The sequence below is a fragment of the Misgurnus anguillicaudatus genome, chromosome 2, assembly GCF_027580225.2.
Source record: "Misgurnus anguillicaudatus chromosome 2, ASM2758022v2, whole genome shotgun sequence".
Taxonomy (NCBI): Eukaryota; Metazoa; Chordata; class Actinopteri; order Cypriniformes; family Cobitidae; genus Misgurnus; species Misgurnus anguillicaudatus.
In genome coordinates, this window is record NC_073338.2 from 22,852,137 (window position 1) to 22,866,535 (window position 14,399).

General features: G+C 37.2%; 1 protein-coding gene across 2 annotated transcripts in view; it reads right to left on the minus strand.

Moving 5' to 3' along the window:
• Positions 1–1,418: 1,418 nt before the first annotated feature.
• The window catches only part of yes1 (YES proto-oncogene 1, Src family tyrosine kinase), a 40,349-nt gene continuing 27,368 nt past the window's right edge, over positions 1,419–14,399 (minus strand). For both annotated transcript variants that reach the window (XM_073874840.1, XM_073874834.1), the window contains exons 5-12: positions 13,981–14,084; positions 13,703–13,852; positions 12,519–12,674; positions 9,976–10,155; positions 8,552–8,628; positions 6,843–7,000; positions 5,979–6,106; positions 1,419–3,492 (exon numbers count right to left, since the gene is read on the minus strand). In XM_073874840.1, coding sequence (XP_073730941.1) covers positions 3,284–3,492; positions 5,979–6,106; positions 6,843–7,000; positions 8,552–8,628; positions 9,976–10,155; positions 12,519–12,674; positions 13,703–13,852; positions 13,981–14,084 — 1,162 coding nt within the window. In that variant the 3' untranslated portion in view covers positions 1,419–3,283. The remainder of the gene's footprint in view (positions 3,493–5,978; positions 6,107–6,842; positions 7,001–8,551; positions 8,629–9,975; positions 10,156–12,518; positions 12,675–13,702; positions 13,853–13,980; positions 14,085–14,399) is intronic.

The following is a 14,399-nucleotide window of genomic DNA, read 5'->3' on the forward strand; positions in this document are numbered from 1 at the left end:
GACACACAAGAACTAATGAGATTGGTATATTGATAAATAATTCAATTTAAATTTATATTTCTCAAAAAAGCTAAAAAGATTTGTTTTCTCTCACAAACCTATTGTTACTTAAATGACATAAATGGGTGATTCTTGCGAAATTAGAATTATGAGGTGTCATGAAACATGTTGATAAAAAAGTATTTCAAATGACATCATACAAACCAATTTTGTTGTTTTTTTCCTCATTTAAGGGTAAAATTTTCATTACCGCAACGTGTCCATGACTCGATTTGGGTTCTTTGACATGGAAATATTTATACTTAAAAAATAAAAAGCTTCAGTGCATGCAATACTATAAACATTTACAGTAAAGAAACATGTAGTATTTGGTGATCATTGGTAAATGTAGATACAATAATAAGGAATACAAATGTGTCCAAGAAAAATTTTCTCATCCTCCGCAACAATTTTCAATCATTGTTTAAGCCCTCAAGGAACTAACATTTTCACAAAAAAAAATAGTTGGAAGGGACATAATTGACTGTGACACTCAAGATGACTATCAGGTAAGCACTTCTTATTTTTTCTAACCGGACAAAAGTTGAAATTTTGTTTGTCATAGTACCTAGACAACTTTTTAGTTCTCATTACCGAAACATGAGTTTGTAAATGCATATATTTAATGTAATATCATGTTGCGGTAATGATCATTTCTTTATATTGATAATCTAAAAAATTCTATAGGAAATACATTTTTTAAATCTAAAAAAATTGGTTTCAATGGCTTTTTAAAAAATCTGATGCTGGACACCTTTTAAAGAGATAGTTCACCCAAAAAGGAAAATTCTGTCATCATCTACTCACCATCTCGTGGTTACAAACCCGCATAAATTTCTTTGTTCTGACGAACACAAAGGAAGATATTTTGAGAAACGTTTGTAACCAAACTGTTCGTGGACCCCATTTACTTCCATAGTATTATTTTTCCAACTATGGAAGTGAATGGGTTACAAACCGTTTGGTTACAAACATTTCTCAAAATATCTTCCTTTGTCTTTATCAAAACAAAGAAACCTAACTATCCCTTTAAGTCTGGACTTCGCGAGAATCACCCATATGTGCTTTTTGGAGCTATAAATATAAAAAAGTTTGTGTTTACCTGATAAAGAAATTAATATACACCTTTGATTGGTTTAAAGCAAGTTAAATATGAGAGAATTTTCATATTTGTGTAAACCATTCCTGTAACACAAAAATATTTGCAATGGAAAATATTTAAATTACCCTAAATAATTGTTAAATCTGATTCTGGTTTCCCATTCCCAGCACCTCAAGTGTTACAGGGATCAATATATTCCCCAAATATCTTTATTGGGTCATGCTTGGACCTGTTTGGTGCGTGACACAGCGTACAAAACTCCAGTAATAATCCACAGTTAAAAGCATTAAGTAAAATTTTATTTTTTACTGTACAAATTCTTCAGATTAGTAATCGTAACCACCGTTTCACAACAAATGTCCTCATCATTCAGTTAAAACGCTGCATCAGAGACCCTCACCTTACATCAAAGTTACATAATCTTTTATTTTCAAGACAACAAAATCAACAAATGAGTTCTGCACAGACTTGTCTGTAGCCCTTTTAAAACAGACGGCGGTGACGTAGTGTGGATGAAGTCTTCAATAAAGTCTCTGCAAAGAAGAGCTAACAAACACGGAAAAGCAAGGCCTCTCTATAAATGAAAACATACACAACAAATTAGCCCTCCAAGCATTTGTTGTTATGGATAAAATAAACCTATTACAGATTGCATTTGAGAAAAACACATACATAGACCCATTTAATAGTGTAATACTGTACTGCTGTATGATGGCGTTTAGCTCACTGTATTAAACATGTACCATTATATCTGTAAGTAAACAGATCAAAGAGACCATCAAACAGTAATTTGCAGTGTTGGTGACGCTATTTACTGTAAAGCTTTTTGCTTTCAGGTTGGAAAGGCATATATTTAAACTTTGGTTGGTAAATGGTCTAAATCTGCAGTACCTGAATATTTCACAGTGATCATGACAAAAATAAAAGTTGGTGACACATCAGATTGCTAAAAGAGACACTAATGGATCCGCATTCAATCGTGTAAGCAAATTCACATTCGGATGTCAGGATGATAATCTCTAAATAGCACGTTTATAAAGAAATTACAACTATATTTATTTGCGCATACAAATTTGTACCTTGAGGTGGGCAACAAACATGGCAGTTTAGATGCGAATGCATGTAAAAAAATAAACTCTGCCATCAAGTGGCATAAGAAGTGATGGCTGAACTGAAGAGGTTTAGTGTTTCTTAATGGTCTCTGCTAAATAACTTAATTTAAGAAAAATAACGTGTTTGCACAAAGTTTGACTTTTACCAGAAAATTAGCAGCTGGCTAAAACGGCAATGTCATCATAATAGTTTGTAAACCGTGATAGAAACCCTTAAAATATTAATCATCTCCCAAGATATGATTTCAAGTTTTCAGATTGATTGAAAATGAATGAAATTAGATTTATGATTTGCAATAAAGGAAAAATTCTGCCTTGTAATTGATCATAAAATCAAATGTTTTCACACAAGTCAAGCACTCATACATTTAGAAAAGCTAATGTCCCCATGCTCTCTCTCTTTCTATGTCTCTCTCTCTCTCTCTTTCTTTCGTTCTGACTTCCTCAGTTCTGTCCCAGCAATGGCACTAAGTTTCTGTATTAGCGCCAACAGATTCAACCACAGTTATTGGTCACTTTAATTAAACTACTCGAACTACTAAAAAACGAACAGCAAAGGGAAAGGAAACATTAAGAATTTGATTTTACAAGAGGATTTAGTGTTCATGTGAAAAAGAATACAAGTAAATGGGAGAAAAAATTAAAAAACAAAAAGCTAACGTTGTGCAATGGCGAGCCATCCGCACCGAGCTCACAGCGCCCTCTCTCTGCAGTTACAGGCTATTACGTCCTTACAGAGTTCTGGGGGCATGATGTGGTCCCACTCCAAAACCTCTCATACACCGCCTCTCCTTCATCAACTCCACCACACACACATATACTCAAGTACATAAAAAACTAAATAAAAAGAAATCATGCACATCCCCTCACTTTTATGCTCTAATTCGGTTTAATTATTTGAACGAGGGGGTGGAAAAAGAAACAAAAGATTTTTTTTGAAAGGCGAGTGTGCAGGGGAGCTGAAGGGAGGAGGTGCCACGATGAGTTCGAAAACCGTCTCGGTGGCAAGTCTCTGGGTCCTGTAGCGCTCCTACAGGTTGTCTCCGGGCTGGTACTGTGGCTCAGTGGCGGTGAAGTAGTCCTCCAGGAAGGACTGGATGTACTCGAATGTGGGCCGCTCGTCCGGCTCCTTCTTCCAGCAGAGCCGCATCAGTTCGTGCAGCGACTCCGGGCAGCCCTGAGGACAGGGCATCCTGTAGCCCCTCTCCACCTGCTCCAACACCTCTCTGTTTACCATGCCTGTTGACACAGAAGAGTTTACATTAGTTTGTGTAATCAGCAGAGGATCTACCAAAGCGTTTAATCAAAGCGGATGCTCGGCTTGGAAGCCACAGAGCACATGAAATAGTTTTGAGACCAAAATCAGGTGTCAGGTGCTGTGGTCTCTTCCTCAAGTAATTCCTAATGGGAATTAAATAAAGGAAGTTATTGTATAAATTCACTTCAGCCTGATCCAGGGTTCTTCATGAAAGACATGATCAATAACTAAACCATTGATGAATGGCTTAATTGTGCCATCTCAGTAAAAGGGTTTAGGTAAGCAACACTAATGCCAGGAGGACAGATGGTGATAAATGAAGAACTGGTGTCCAGTCGGGCGTTCATACCCACCAGATGGCATCTTTCGACAGATGGCACCTCTGCTCCAGTAGGGGGCATGCTAGAATCAGCTTCTCTCAGACTGGACCTGACTTTCAAGCCAGAGGAGCTTTTGGAGATCTACAGTATCTACTTGAAGAGTTTAATATTAAACACACCTGCCTGTAATGTTTGTGTGAAACTAAAGACCACGATTAGCTTTCAGGTTCAGGTAAATATAGGCTCGCACAGCCAGACTATGAAACGGAGTACAGAAGGTCTGACTGACACATAAAGCAACCAAACACAGTTTGGCTTTGTTTACAGGTGGACCGTTAAAGAGCGGAAATCCTAGAAGAACGAACCCTGCCTGGAAATCATGTCAAACGATGACTTCAAATTTAGTTTTTATGAAACAGATGTTGAGGCAAAGACTAAGGTTAACACAAAACACATGACAGTCACTTTTAAATTTGACAATTTTCATTTTTGGTTTAAATATTACTTTAAAATGCCCTTCAAATACGTGACCCTGGACCACAAAATGAGTCATACGTCGCACTGGTATATACGTAGCAATGGCCAACAATACATTATGTAGGCAAAATTTTTATTATTTATGCCAAAAATCATTAGGTTATTAAGTAAAGATCATGTCCCATGAAAATATTTTGTATATTTCCTACCATAAATATATAAAAAATGTATCATTAGTAATATGTGTCTATGAACATCATTTGGCCAACTTTAAAAGTAATTTTCTCAATATTTCGTTTTTTGCACCCTCAGATTCCAGATTATTAAGTAGTTGGATCTCAAAAAATTTACCCTTATGATTGGTTTTGTGGTCCAGGGTCACATGTACTGAATGTGGGTCAATGATGCGACGTTAATTATTTTGTGTCCGTATGGTTAAATTAAATGTAAAAGGATTAAAATTAATAAAAATAACTTGCATACATTTTCTTTTTTGAGGACCAAGTCTAAAATTTCTGGTTTTATTTCATTTTGAAAGAATATTTGGGGGATAATTGCAAAAATGTCAATGTGGTGTAACCGTTCTGTGTCAATTGGTGTAACTAGTATTTTTTAAATGAAAATATAAATATATTCATAAAAAATGTGGCATAAGATATAATCACCTAGTTTAGTGTAATATGATTTTACATTATTTGTCAAAGATTATTTAGAAAACAGAGCTGTTTTCAGCATATGTCAGGACATATATTACAAAAACACATTCAAATTTACATTTAGAAATAACTAATAAAATGATATTTTAAAGTTTTTTTTTTTTTGATGAATATGCTTGCATGCCATTAAGGTGGATAAAATATTTGATATTTCTCATTCTTTGGCGCAATTGGCGGTTACACCATTTGACATTTTCAGGTATATTCAGTCTTAACTTTCATAACAATGGTGCAAATGTAATTTTTTTATTGCATAAAATTAACAAATACAGTATGTGCATTGAAATAAACCTGTAATGTGCTTTTAAAACAAATTGTTTAAAAACATTTTTTTTTAAAGATTTTTGTGTGTTTTTAGTAGTTACATTATGCCTCAAAGAAAAAACTAAGAAGAGAGAAATCTACAGTTGTGTATCTTGTGTATGAGACTAAAGAGCCGTTCACATTATAACAATAACTATAAATATATTAGCGCCCACACCACTGGACGATAACTATGCTATTCATGTAGCATTTACACAGTGGGTAACCAGCAGATGTCCTCAACACTCTGCATTTCGCATAACTCTAAACAGTGAATCTAGTTTGTGTAATCTAATCTCTTACCTTTTGCCGTAATTAATGAAGTAGAAAAAGCATTACGTAGCAAATTTCACAGCAAATGTTTCAGTGCTGAATACCTGAGGTCATTTTATGTAATTGACCTCAGCTTCTCCACGATGTCATCTGTTATTAAAATGCGTGTGTACTTGAAGTTCAAATAGATTTGATTGGCTGTCAATGGTTTGTCGTTCATCAGTTGGGAAACAAAAATCGTGAGTGATCCCAACAATATTGTTCTTTGTATCTTTATCGTTGTGAACTCTGCTATTCTCTTTAACATAAAACTATATTTTTTATAGTTACAGTTATAATATGAACGGCCCTTAAATGTCTTGCAAATATTTCTCCTACCTGGATATGGCACTCTGCCCTTAGTCACCAGCTCAGTCAGCAGAATACCGAAGGACCAGACATCAGATTTGATAGTGAATCGGCCATACAGAGCCGCCTCTGGTGCAGTCCACTTAATGGGAAACTTGGCTCCTAGAAGAACAATGGCACTGTTACATAGTCTCTAGAATTACTGCAGAGCACTCAACGGCTATTACTAATATAAAAGTATGTGTCAGCATTTTAAACCATCCTCAATGACTTCATTACTTAATTCAAGGAAACAAATTTAACAAAGTTGTTTTGCTTTTTCATTTAATAGAAACTAGATAGAGAGGACAGAAAAACATGGGGGCATTTTTTTTGCATAAGCATCGCAGTTCTGAATCTAGAGTTTATGTTTTTGGTTTGGGTTCACTCCCAGAATCCTCAGAGAGTCTTAGCATACATCAGTCATTAAGGATCATTACAAAGTACAATGAATAAGCCGAGATCTCTAAGTGCCCAAAACCCACTGCGATATTGGATTTTTGTGCAGGGACGAATCATTATTTACCTTTTATGTACCATGTATCGAAAGAGAACTTTGTTCTTCATTTTACTGTGTATTCTGGGAGATAATGGATTCAGACACCAAGTGAGGTAATTTTGCATGATTGGATGCTGATTATGATGTAATTTTCAGCACATTGGCTTTCTTGCCAATAACATTAAGATGAGTTACATTGTTCACAAAGCATCATTATTTATTTAAACAAATACTTTTTTATGGCTAGTCCTAATGTTTAACAAAATGTTTCCAATTGCAAAATACCAAACTTTAGGGATAATGTTTATGATAATAAGCTGAGAAAATAAGTGTTAACATTGAACTTCAACATCCACGCTCCTTGTCTAGCAGTGTATTCGTTGTCCTCGATCAGTCTGGCCAGTCCAAAGTCTGCGATCTTGCAGACCAGATTGTCGCCCACCAGGATGTTAGCAGCTCTCAGATCTCTGTGGATGTAGTTCATCCTCTCAATGAAAGCCATGCCATCTGCAATCTAGACAAGATGAGAGGAAATTACAGTTGGCATCCAACAACCCCAACCGTCCTACATAAAAGCAAACGGGCACGATGTTCAAATACAGCTCAGACGAAAGGAAATGAAGCATGGGAAAAGCGAACAGCAGTACTTGTTTGAGTAAAAAAGTGGGATTAAACAAGCACAGTTTAACTAAAAAATTTGAAAATCCGAGTTGGAAGCACGCAAAATCAAAGCAGGCAAACATGATGTAAAACATGCCCTTGAAAATCATATTATACTTGCAGGGTTCCCACACATTAGTTAACTTAAAATTCAAGGACCTTTCAAGGACTTTCCAGGTCCAATACCCTCAAATTCAAGGACTAAATGTAAATGTAACACAATGTTAAAGATACATTGTTACAGTTCCCTTTCGAGGGAACTCGCGCTGTGTCACTGCGGTGACACTTTAGAGACGCCTCCAAGGGTAAGTGCTTCTAAATGTGTATATGAAATTCAACCAATGGTGAGGCTTGACAACAAAGACAGGGTGACACGGAAGCCAGGAAGTATATCGCTATCCAAAATATTGCCAAAGACGACATTACAGGGACGCAGGAAGTATGGCAAGGGAGATGCAGCGCCTCTCGTTCCCTTCTCAGGGAACAACAGTTACATACGTAACCCGAGACGTTTTCATTTGTCAAACACAACTATGCAAAAAAGCATTTTTGTATGAATCAACATTCGCATACAGAAGATATAAGCATTTAAAGTGAACAGTTTCGCACGTGTGCTTAAAAAGTCTAGATTTTTGTATGATATTATCCTACACTACACAGGGAATAATATGGATTTTTTCCAGAAAACTTCTTGCATAAAATAGATTCAAGCACTTTAAATGACCCGTATCTATGCATGCATATTTTCAAAAACTTCACAGGGCCTTGAATTTTTCCCCCAGATTCACAAACTTTTAAGGATTTCAAGGACCCATCGGAACCCTGTACTTGAAATAAGGACAACCTGTGACATTAAAATGAAAATATTCACTTAAATGAATACTACACATACTGAAAAAACTAATAAAATAAACTATAAAAAAAATGAACAGAAATGTGAGAGGAAGATCAACGCATCAGTGAAGAAGTGTGGCAGACTGATGAGAGAGAGAGAGAGAGAGAGAGAGAGAGAGAGAGAGAAAGAGAGAGAGAGAGAGAGAGAGAGAGAGAGAGAGAGAGAGAGCTGGAGGAGGCAAAGGCGTGAGCGAGCTTTTTAAGCGAACAGAGCAGAATTGAGTAGACACATTAAAGTGAAGTGGCCCCACAGGAGTGGCGGTTAAGTGCTCCAGGCATTAAATGAAGATCATAGTGACTGAGAGACACACGCGGATGGCTAAATGTCAAATCGGATATTAAATAAATATGACAGCCAGATGGAGGTTGAAAGTAAAACCCTGTCGCTCGGGGACATGCTGCTCGTCCAGGTTCTCTGTGACAGGCTTCTGCTACAGAATGAGCAGCTGTGTGTGACTATGTGTGCAGTCGATGGGAAAGACCAGGTTGGGTTTAAAGAGGAGTCCCTCACCTGAGCGGCCATGTCTACCAGCTGGGGCAGCTTGAGATGCCTGCCCTCGCCTTCCTTCAAGAAGTCCAGTAAACTCCCTGAAAGACAGAGGTATAGAAAGTATAAGCTTCCTACTTAGACTGATACAAATATGGGAAACCCCAGCTTAAGTCATTTACCATTTCTACATAATGTAAAGAACATTCGGTGAAAATATAACCTTGATATATGCTAATATTCCAATGTCACATTTAGGTCCATTCTTTTTTTATAAACATGCACTATTCTACGTTATTTTATAGTATAAAAAATGTAAGCATTCATATTAAAATTTTCATTAGTTTAAGTGTTCACATCAAAAAGCCAAGACTTCTCCAAAACACATGAACTCTACATTTAGCTTTTTCTTGATCTAGATGGTTTTTCTTCACAGCTGTTTCTGATACCATCTTCGTTTTTGTCGGTTCAGGAGGAATGTAAAGGAGCTCTTTGTCTTCCAATTTTGTTTGGTCTGCATGTCATAATGAAATTGCAGGGTTGCCAACAAACCCTCTCAATGGCCAATTAAAACTAGCCCAATGGAGCATTCATAAAAAATAAAATCATGTTACTTAAAGATAAAAGCTGATGAACAGCAGCTAACTGACTTAACTCATAGAAAAACAAGTGACATCAATGCATTCGGACCGATACTTTGGATACTTGGATGATGCACTCATTTAACCAGAAAAATGATGTGTAGATGCTGGACACTTTAGGCACGCAATGGTTGTGTTGGACCAAAACAATTAACGCTGACATGACAAGTACAAAGTTGTACAAATTTATTTTAATTGACTAGCATTATACAACTATGTCATTTGGCATCTTCTTGAAAAGAAGCGAAAGCGTTAACGCTTGACAAAAGGCTTGTCTGAAGTGTGGCCAACAGCCTATCACAGTGGTCGCAACACATGCTCCGGTCTTGCTTAAGTGTAATTGGCTGGCTCGCACTAGGTTATTTGCATAAGACGATCTGATTGGCTGACGCACACGTTGGCGCTTGAAAAGTTGAAACATTTTCAACTTCTGCCACAAGCAACACCACCACAATTCAGTGTGGCAACGCATGACATCATCACCCATTAAAAGTAAATAAGAAGCGTTAACGCTTCCCCCCTGTGTGAATGTACCACTAAACTTCAGTTAAACAAAAACCTGTTACGTGTTTTGAGAAGATGAGACCCTTCTTAGATTAATACATTAAATAGTAGAGGACATAGTGTAAAAAATAGTATATAATACAAAATTTGGAACACAATTAGAAAAGCACTTGTTGGAGAATGTGTCTTGGATTGTGGAAACCAGTCCCACACAATCTGCAACCTATGTCACATGAATTTTGACAATACACAATTCAAGTATGGAGCTTATAAATCAACATGTTGAAAAACAAGACAACTTACCTTTGCCCATGAACTCGGTAACAATGTAAATTGGCTCTTCGGACACAACAGCATAGAGGGGCACAAGCTTGTCGTGTCGAAGTTTCTTCATGATCTGTGCCTCCTGCAGGAAGGCTTCAGGAGACATGGTGCCTGGCTTCAGAGTCTTAATAGCTACTTTAGTTGTGCCATTCCAAGTACCTAGAAACAAAGCCATGCAAAGACAAAAGATTATTAGTGCGAAAAAAACATGTGTAATCCAAAGGCTGTTTACACCTGGTGTTAAGATGCGTTTTGGTCGATTGGATCACAAGTGGACAACGTTAAACACAGGTGTAAACGCACGGAGTGTGAAATGTTTTAAGCTTGTCCACATTCAGAGGTAGTTTCAAACGTGCATGTGGTCGGATGTGTTTGAACAGACACAAAGACTGCCTACTCTCCGCCTCTTGATCTAATGTGATGTACGGAGCACAATGTTTTTACACCAGAGCTGACTTCAAGTGTACAGCATCTTTAGGCTTTTATTGATAAAACTGAATGGCTGCTCTCTCCCTTTTTTATTTTTGCTAACTGTTGAAAGCGTGTGAAAACTGCGTGAGCTTATTTCATCAATTGCACTGAAATATTAGAGAAAGCTCTAACATATACATGTACAAAACGTGCAGCATGTTTACTAACAACAGTGTGTGCATTAGTGCAGTACTTATACTAGTGTGCATCAATGTAAACCCGTCATTTTTCCCGCTTGCGTTTAAAAGAAAGCTTACCCATAGACCACCCCCTCAATAATCATGACAGAAGGGGTCAAAAGTGGAGAAAGGAGACAAATTAAAATATCAGGTGTAAACATGAATGTGTCTCTCTTGTCCACTTGTGATCCGATCGACTAACACATCTTAATACCAGGTATAAATAGCCCCCCCCCCCAGATAATAATCCAAGCAGCAGCAGCAGCACATAAACAAGAAGAAATTATGTTTTTTTTTTTTAGGAAAACATTCCAGGATTTTTCTCATTTTAATGGACACCAACACTTAACAGTTTTAATGCAGTTTAAAATTGCCGTTTCAAAGGACTCTAAACGATCTCAAACGAGGCATAAGGGTCTTATCTAGCTAAACGGTCATTTTTGTCCAGAAAAAAATACGCACTTTTAAACCACAACTTCTCGTCTTCCTACTGTCCTGTGACCTCACGTCCCAGAGTTTACAAGTGTGGAGAAAGAGGACCGTTTCGACGTTGTTGTATGTGGAATGATACTAATTAATGTCTTTGTGTCAGTTTATTGTTTACAATGGTCCGCAAATGTGCATATATAAGTAACATGTGACCTTTCGACGTCATTATTCAATAACGTGAGGTCGCACTGGCTCATCACACAGCCGGAGGAAGAAAAGTTGTGGTTTAAAAATGCCATATTTTTTATTTTTATTGCCATGACAATCGTTTGCTAGATAAAACCCTTATGCCTTGTTTGAGATTGTTTAGATTCCTTTGAAACTGCAATTTTAAACTGCATTAAAACTGTTAACTGTTGGGGTCCATTAAACTCCATTAAAATGGAATGTTTTTCTCAGAAAACATAATTTCTTCTCGACTGAACAAAGAAAGACATCAACATTGTGGATGACATGGTGGTGAGTAAATTATCTGGATTTTTTTAAGAAAATGGACTAATCCTTTAAACATTAGATTTAACAGTACTTTTAACTCTTTCCCCACCATTGTCAACTGTTCCACAACTTATAAAACCCCGGGGTAATCGCCCTAGGGCAAACAGCTGTATGTATGTCTGTGTATGTTTGAGGATCACTCTGCATCTGATCTCTATCAAAAATCCTTCACAAAAATTTAATTATTTCAGCTTTTTGCTCAAAGTTGGAACTAATAAAGGTAGAATCATGAAACATTTTTTTTTTTGAAAGCAGAGGGTTTGTTCTTTCATTTGATATATAGTATGTTTATATATCTAAAAAAATAACATTTTCTGAAAGGCATTAAACTTTTGTGAAAAAAGCTGTCGCTGGCTGGCAACTTAAATTAAATAATGCTGGCGGGAAAAGAGTTAAAAAAAAATGTACCTATAAACACACTGAAACAAAAAATAGGTTAAATGCCAAAAATGGCAAGATTGGCCGTTTATGATGAAACAGTTATATGTAAACTAGTATACATGTTGAAGCACATCTAAAAACACAATGTGTAAAATTCCTGAGATCTTTTCATTTGATGTGGCATGCTGGAGCTTGCAGTGAGGATTGTCACGGTGAAAACACTTCCCTTGCTGTGATTTTAGGTGGCTTTACAAAAAAAAAAGGAGGATTAAACCTTGCCGCCCTAATCTAAAAACCATTTACTAACTCAAACTCCAAAGTACATCAACACTTCATCAAACTACGCTGCTATGAGAAACTTAGAGGCATGTTCACAGCACATGCGAATGTTCCCATAATAAGGTTAGTGTGTGCGTTCAATAAGTCTGGACATCCATATGCCTGGTATATGGCCTTATTTCCGAATTTTGCAGAGCATTGTGTGTATTGTATGCAATTGTGTCTTACCCATCCAGACTTCTCCGAAGCAGCCCTGACCCAGTTTGAGCTCCAGGCGTAGTGACTCTCGTGGGATTTCCCATGCATCTTTAGCTAGACCCTGCGTTTGGGGCTTCACTGTAGGGCACACTGCTGTCAGACGGTAACACAGCCCGTCTGCATGCTCTGTACACACAAAACATAAATGTGAAAAGTGATGTCAAACAGACTGATGTCATGTGTAAAAGAAAGACTAGGGAATATGAACCGTTAATTTAAGAGCAACGTAAACGTGAATACGGTTTACCGTCATTTTAAATTAAATAAAACTTAAGGAGCCATTAAAAAGCATGACTATAAAATAACCCACAGGGGGGCAAGAGTCATTAATTCTTTACTTATCCCATGCTAAAACCTATTAATCACTGTCATTAAATAAATTGAGTAAAACCTTCAAGAAGGGGGTTACACCGAGACACCAAGACAAAGACCAATGGCCTGTTCATATTACAAAATGAAGCCAAACATCAAACAACATCAAATGTCTAATGTTACTCCATGAGTCTTTTCAGAAACTGGCCCTAGGGGACAGGGTACACCTGTACAGAAAACAATTACACACTTAAATAAGTGGAAAAAATTAGGATGAAATTGCACTGAAGTATGTAGACAACCGACTACCACATTTTTATGGTAAACACTTCATTGTTCGTTGCTGCTATAACATCTTCCACTTTACTTTCCACATGTGTTTGGTGAACATGGCTGAGAAGTTTAAGTTTAGCATAGTTTGACGAAGACCACAATTAGAAGAATGAGGGTTTGGCTTTGTGGTCACTGACGTCACAGTAATAACGCTGTAGGATGGACGGGTGTCGAGTGTCGATGTTAAAACCATGCCGAGACATTCTCTTGGAATGTCTAAGCCAAGATGAACTGGTAGTCTGGGTGAACGGGGAGGAGTTTCATACAGCAGATGTCAAGCACCTGTTGGCGCTGGTCACGGAGAGCAGTCTAAGCTTCATATCATCACCCTGCCACCTTCACATGTGTAGTATTCAGAGATGTTAAACTCCAGATAAGTTTCATGCTAGTCAGTGCCACAGTAACCACAACCCTTACTTTCCATTTAATTTAGTTTCCTATATAATCAAATGCAGTCTTGATAAAACTTCTGCTAGACTCAAAAACTTCACCCAGTTCAGTACGCCCACCTGTGTAATGCTTCACCAGTTTCTGCAGAGTCTCAAACTGTGCTCTGGTGGTGATGTAATAACCTCCGTTGTCAAGCTTTCGGATTTTGTAGTGTTTCACGTTGTCTCCTTTCATCTCATCCCAGTCTCGTATCGAGAGAGAATACGCTCCTGCCGGGAGATGAGCAAGTATGGATTTACATGAGAATTCAAGATATATTTGCTGTGGTTTGTTCTTGAGAAAAAGCCATAGACCAGACTAGGATGTGCATGTTTAAGACAAACAGTACTTCACTTACCTTTAGTGGTCTCACTTTCTCTGACCAAGAATGTCCCTCGCTGGTTTCCGGGAACCAAAAGCAGTCGCTCAGCATCTTTACGACCCATTTTTCCAAAGTACCATCTGTGTGCCAAATGTTTTTTGTTTAAAAAACGCTATGCTGTGACATTCGCATATGTTTGAAAAAAATGGATGATCTTTCTTTAAAATATAAAAATATGCATGTGTAAGCTTGAAGCGTGACAAATGAAAATAAAGCAAAATATTAAATGTTATAGAACAGGGTTTTTAAAACTTTTAATTACACAGCACTTAAAAATGCTTGATTCTGATTGGCCAGTCGTGACATTCCAAGGCATGTTATTCCAAGATAACAACCACCTGAAACTTATGCAAATCATTTTTGACAGGTAAAGTGTAATATTACACAAAATTAAA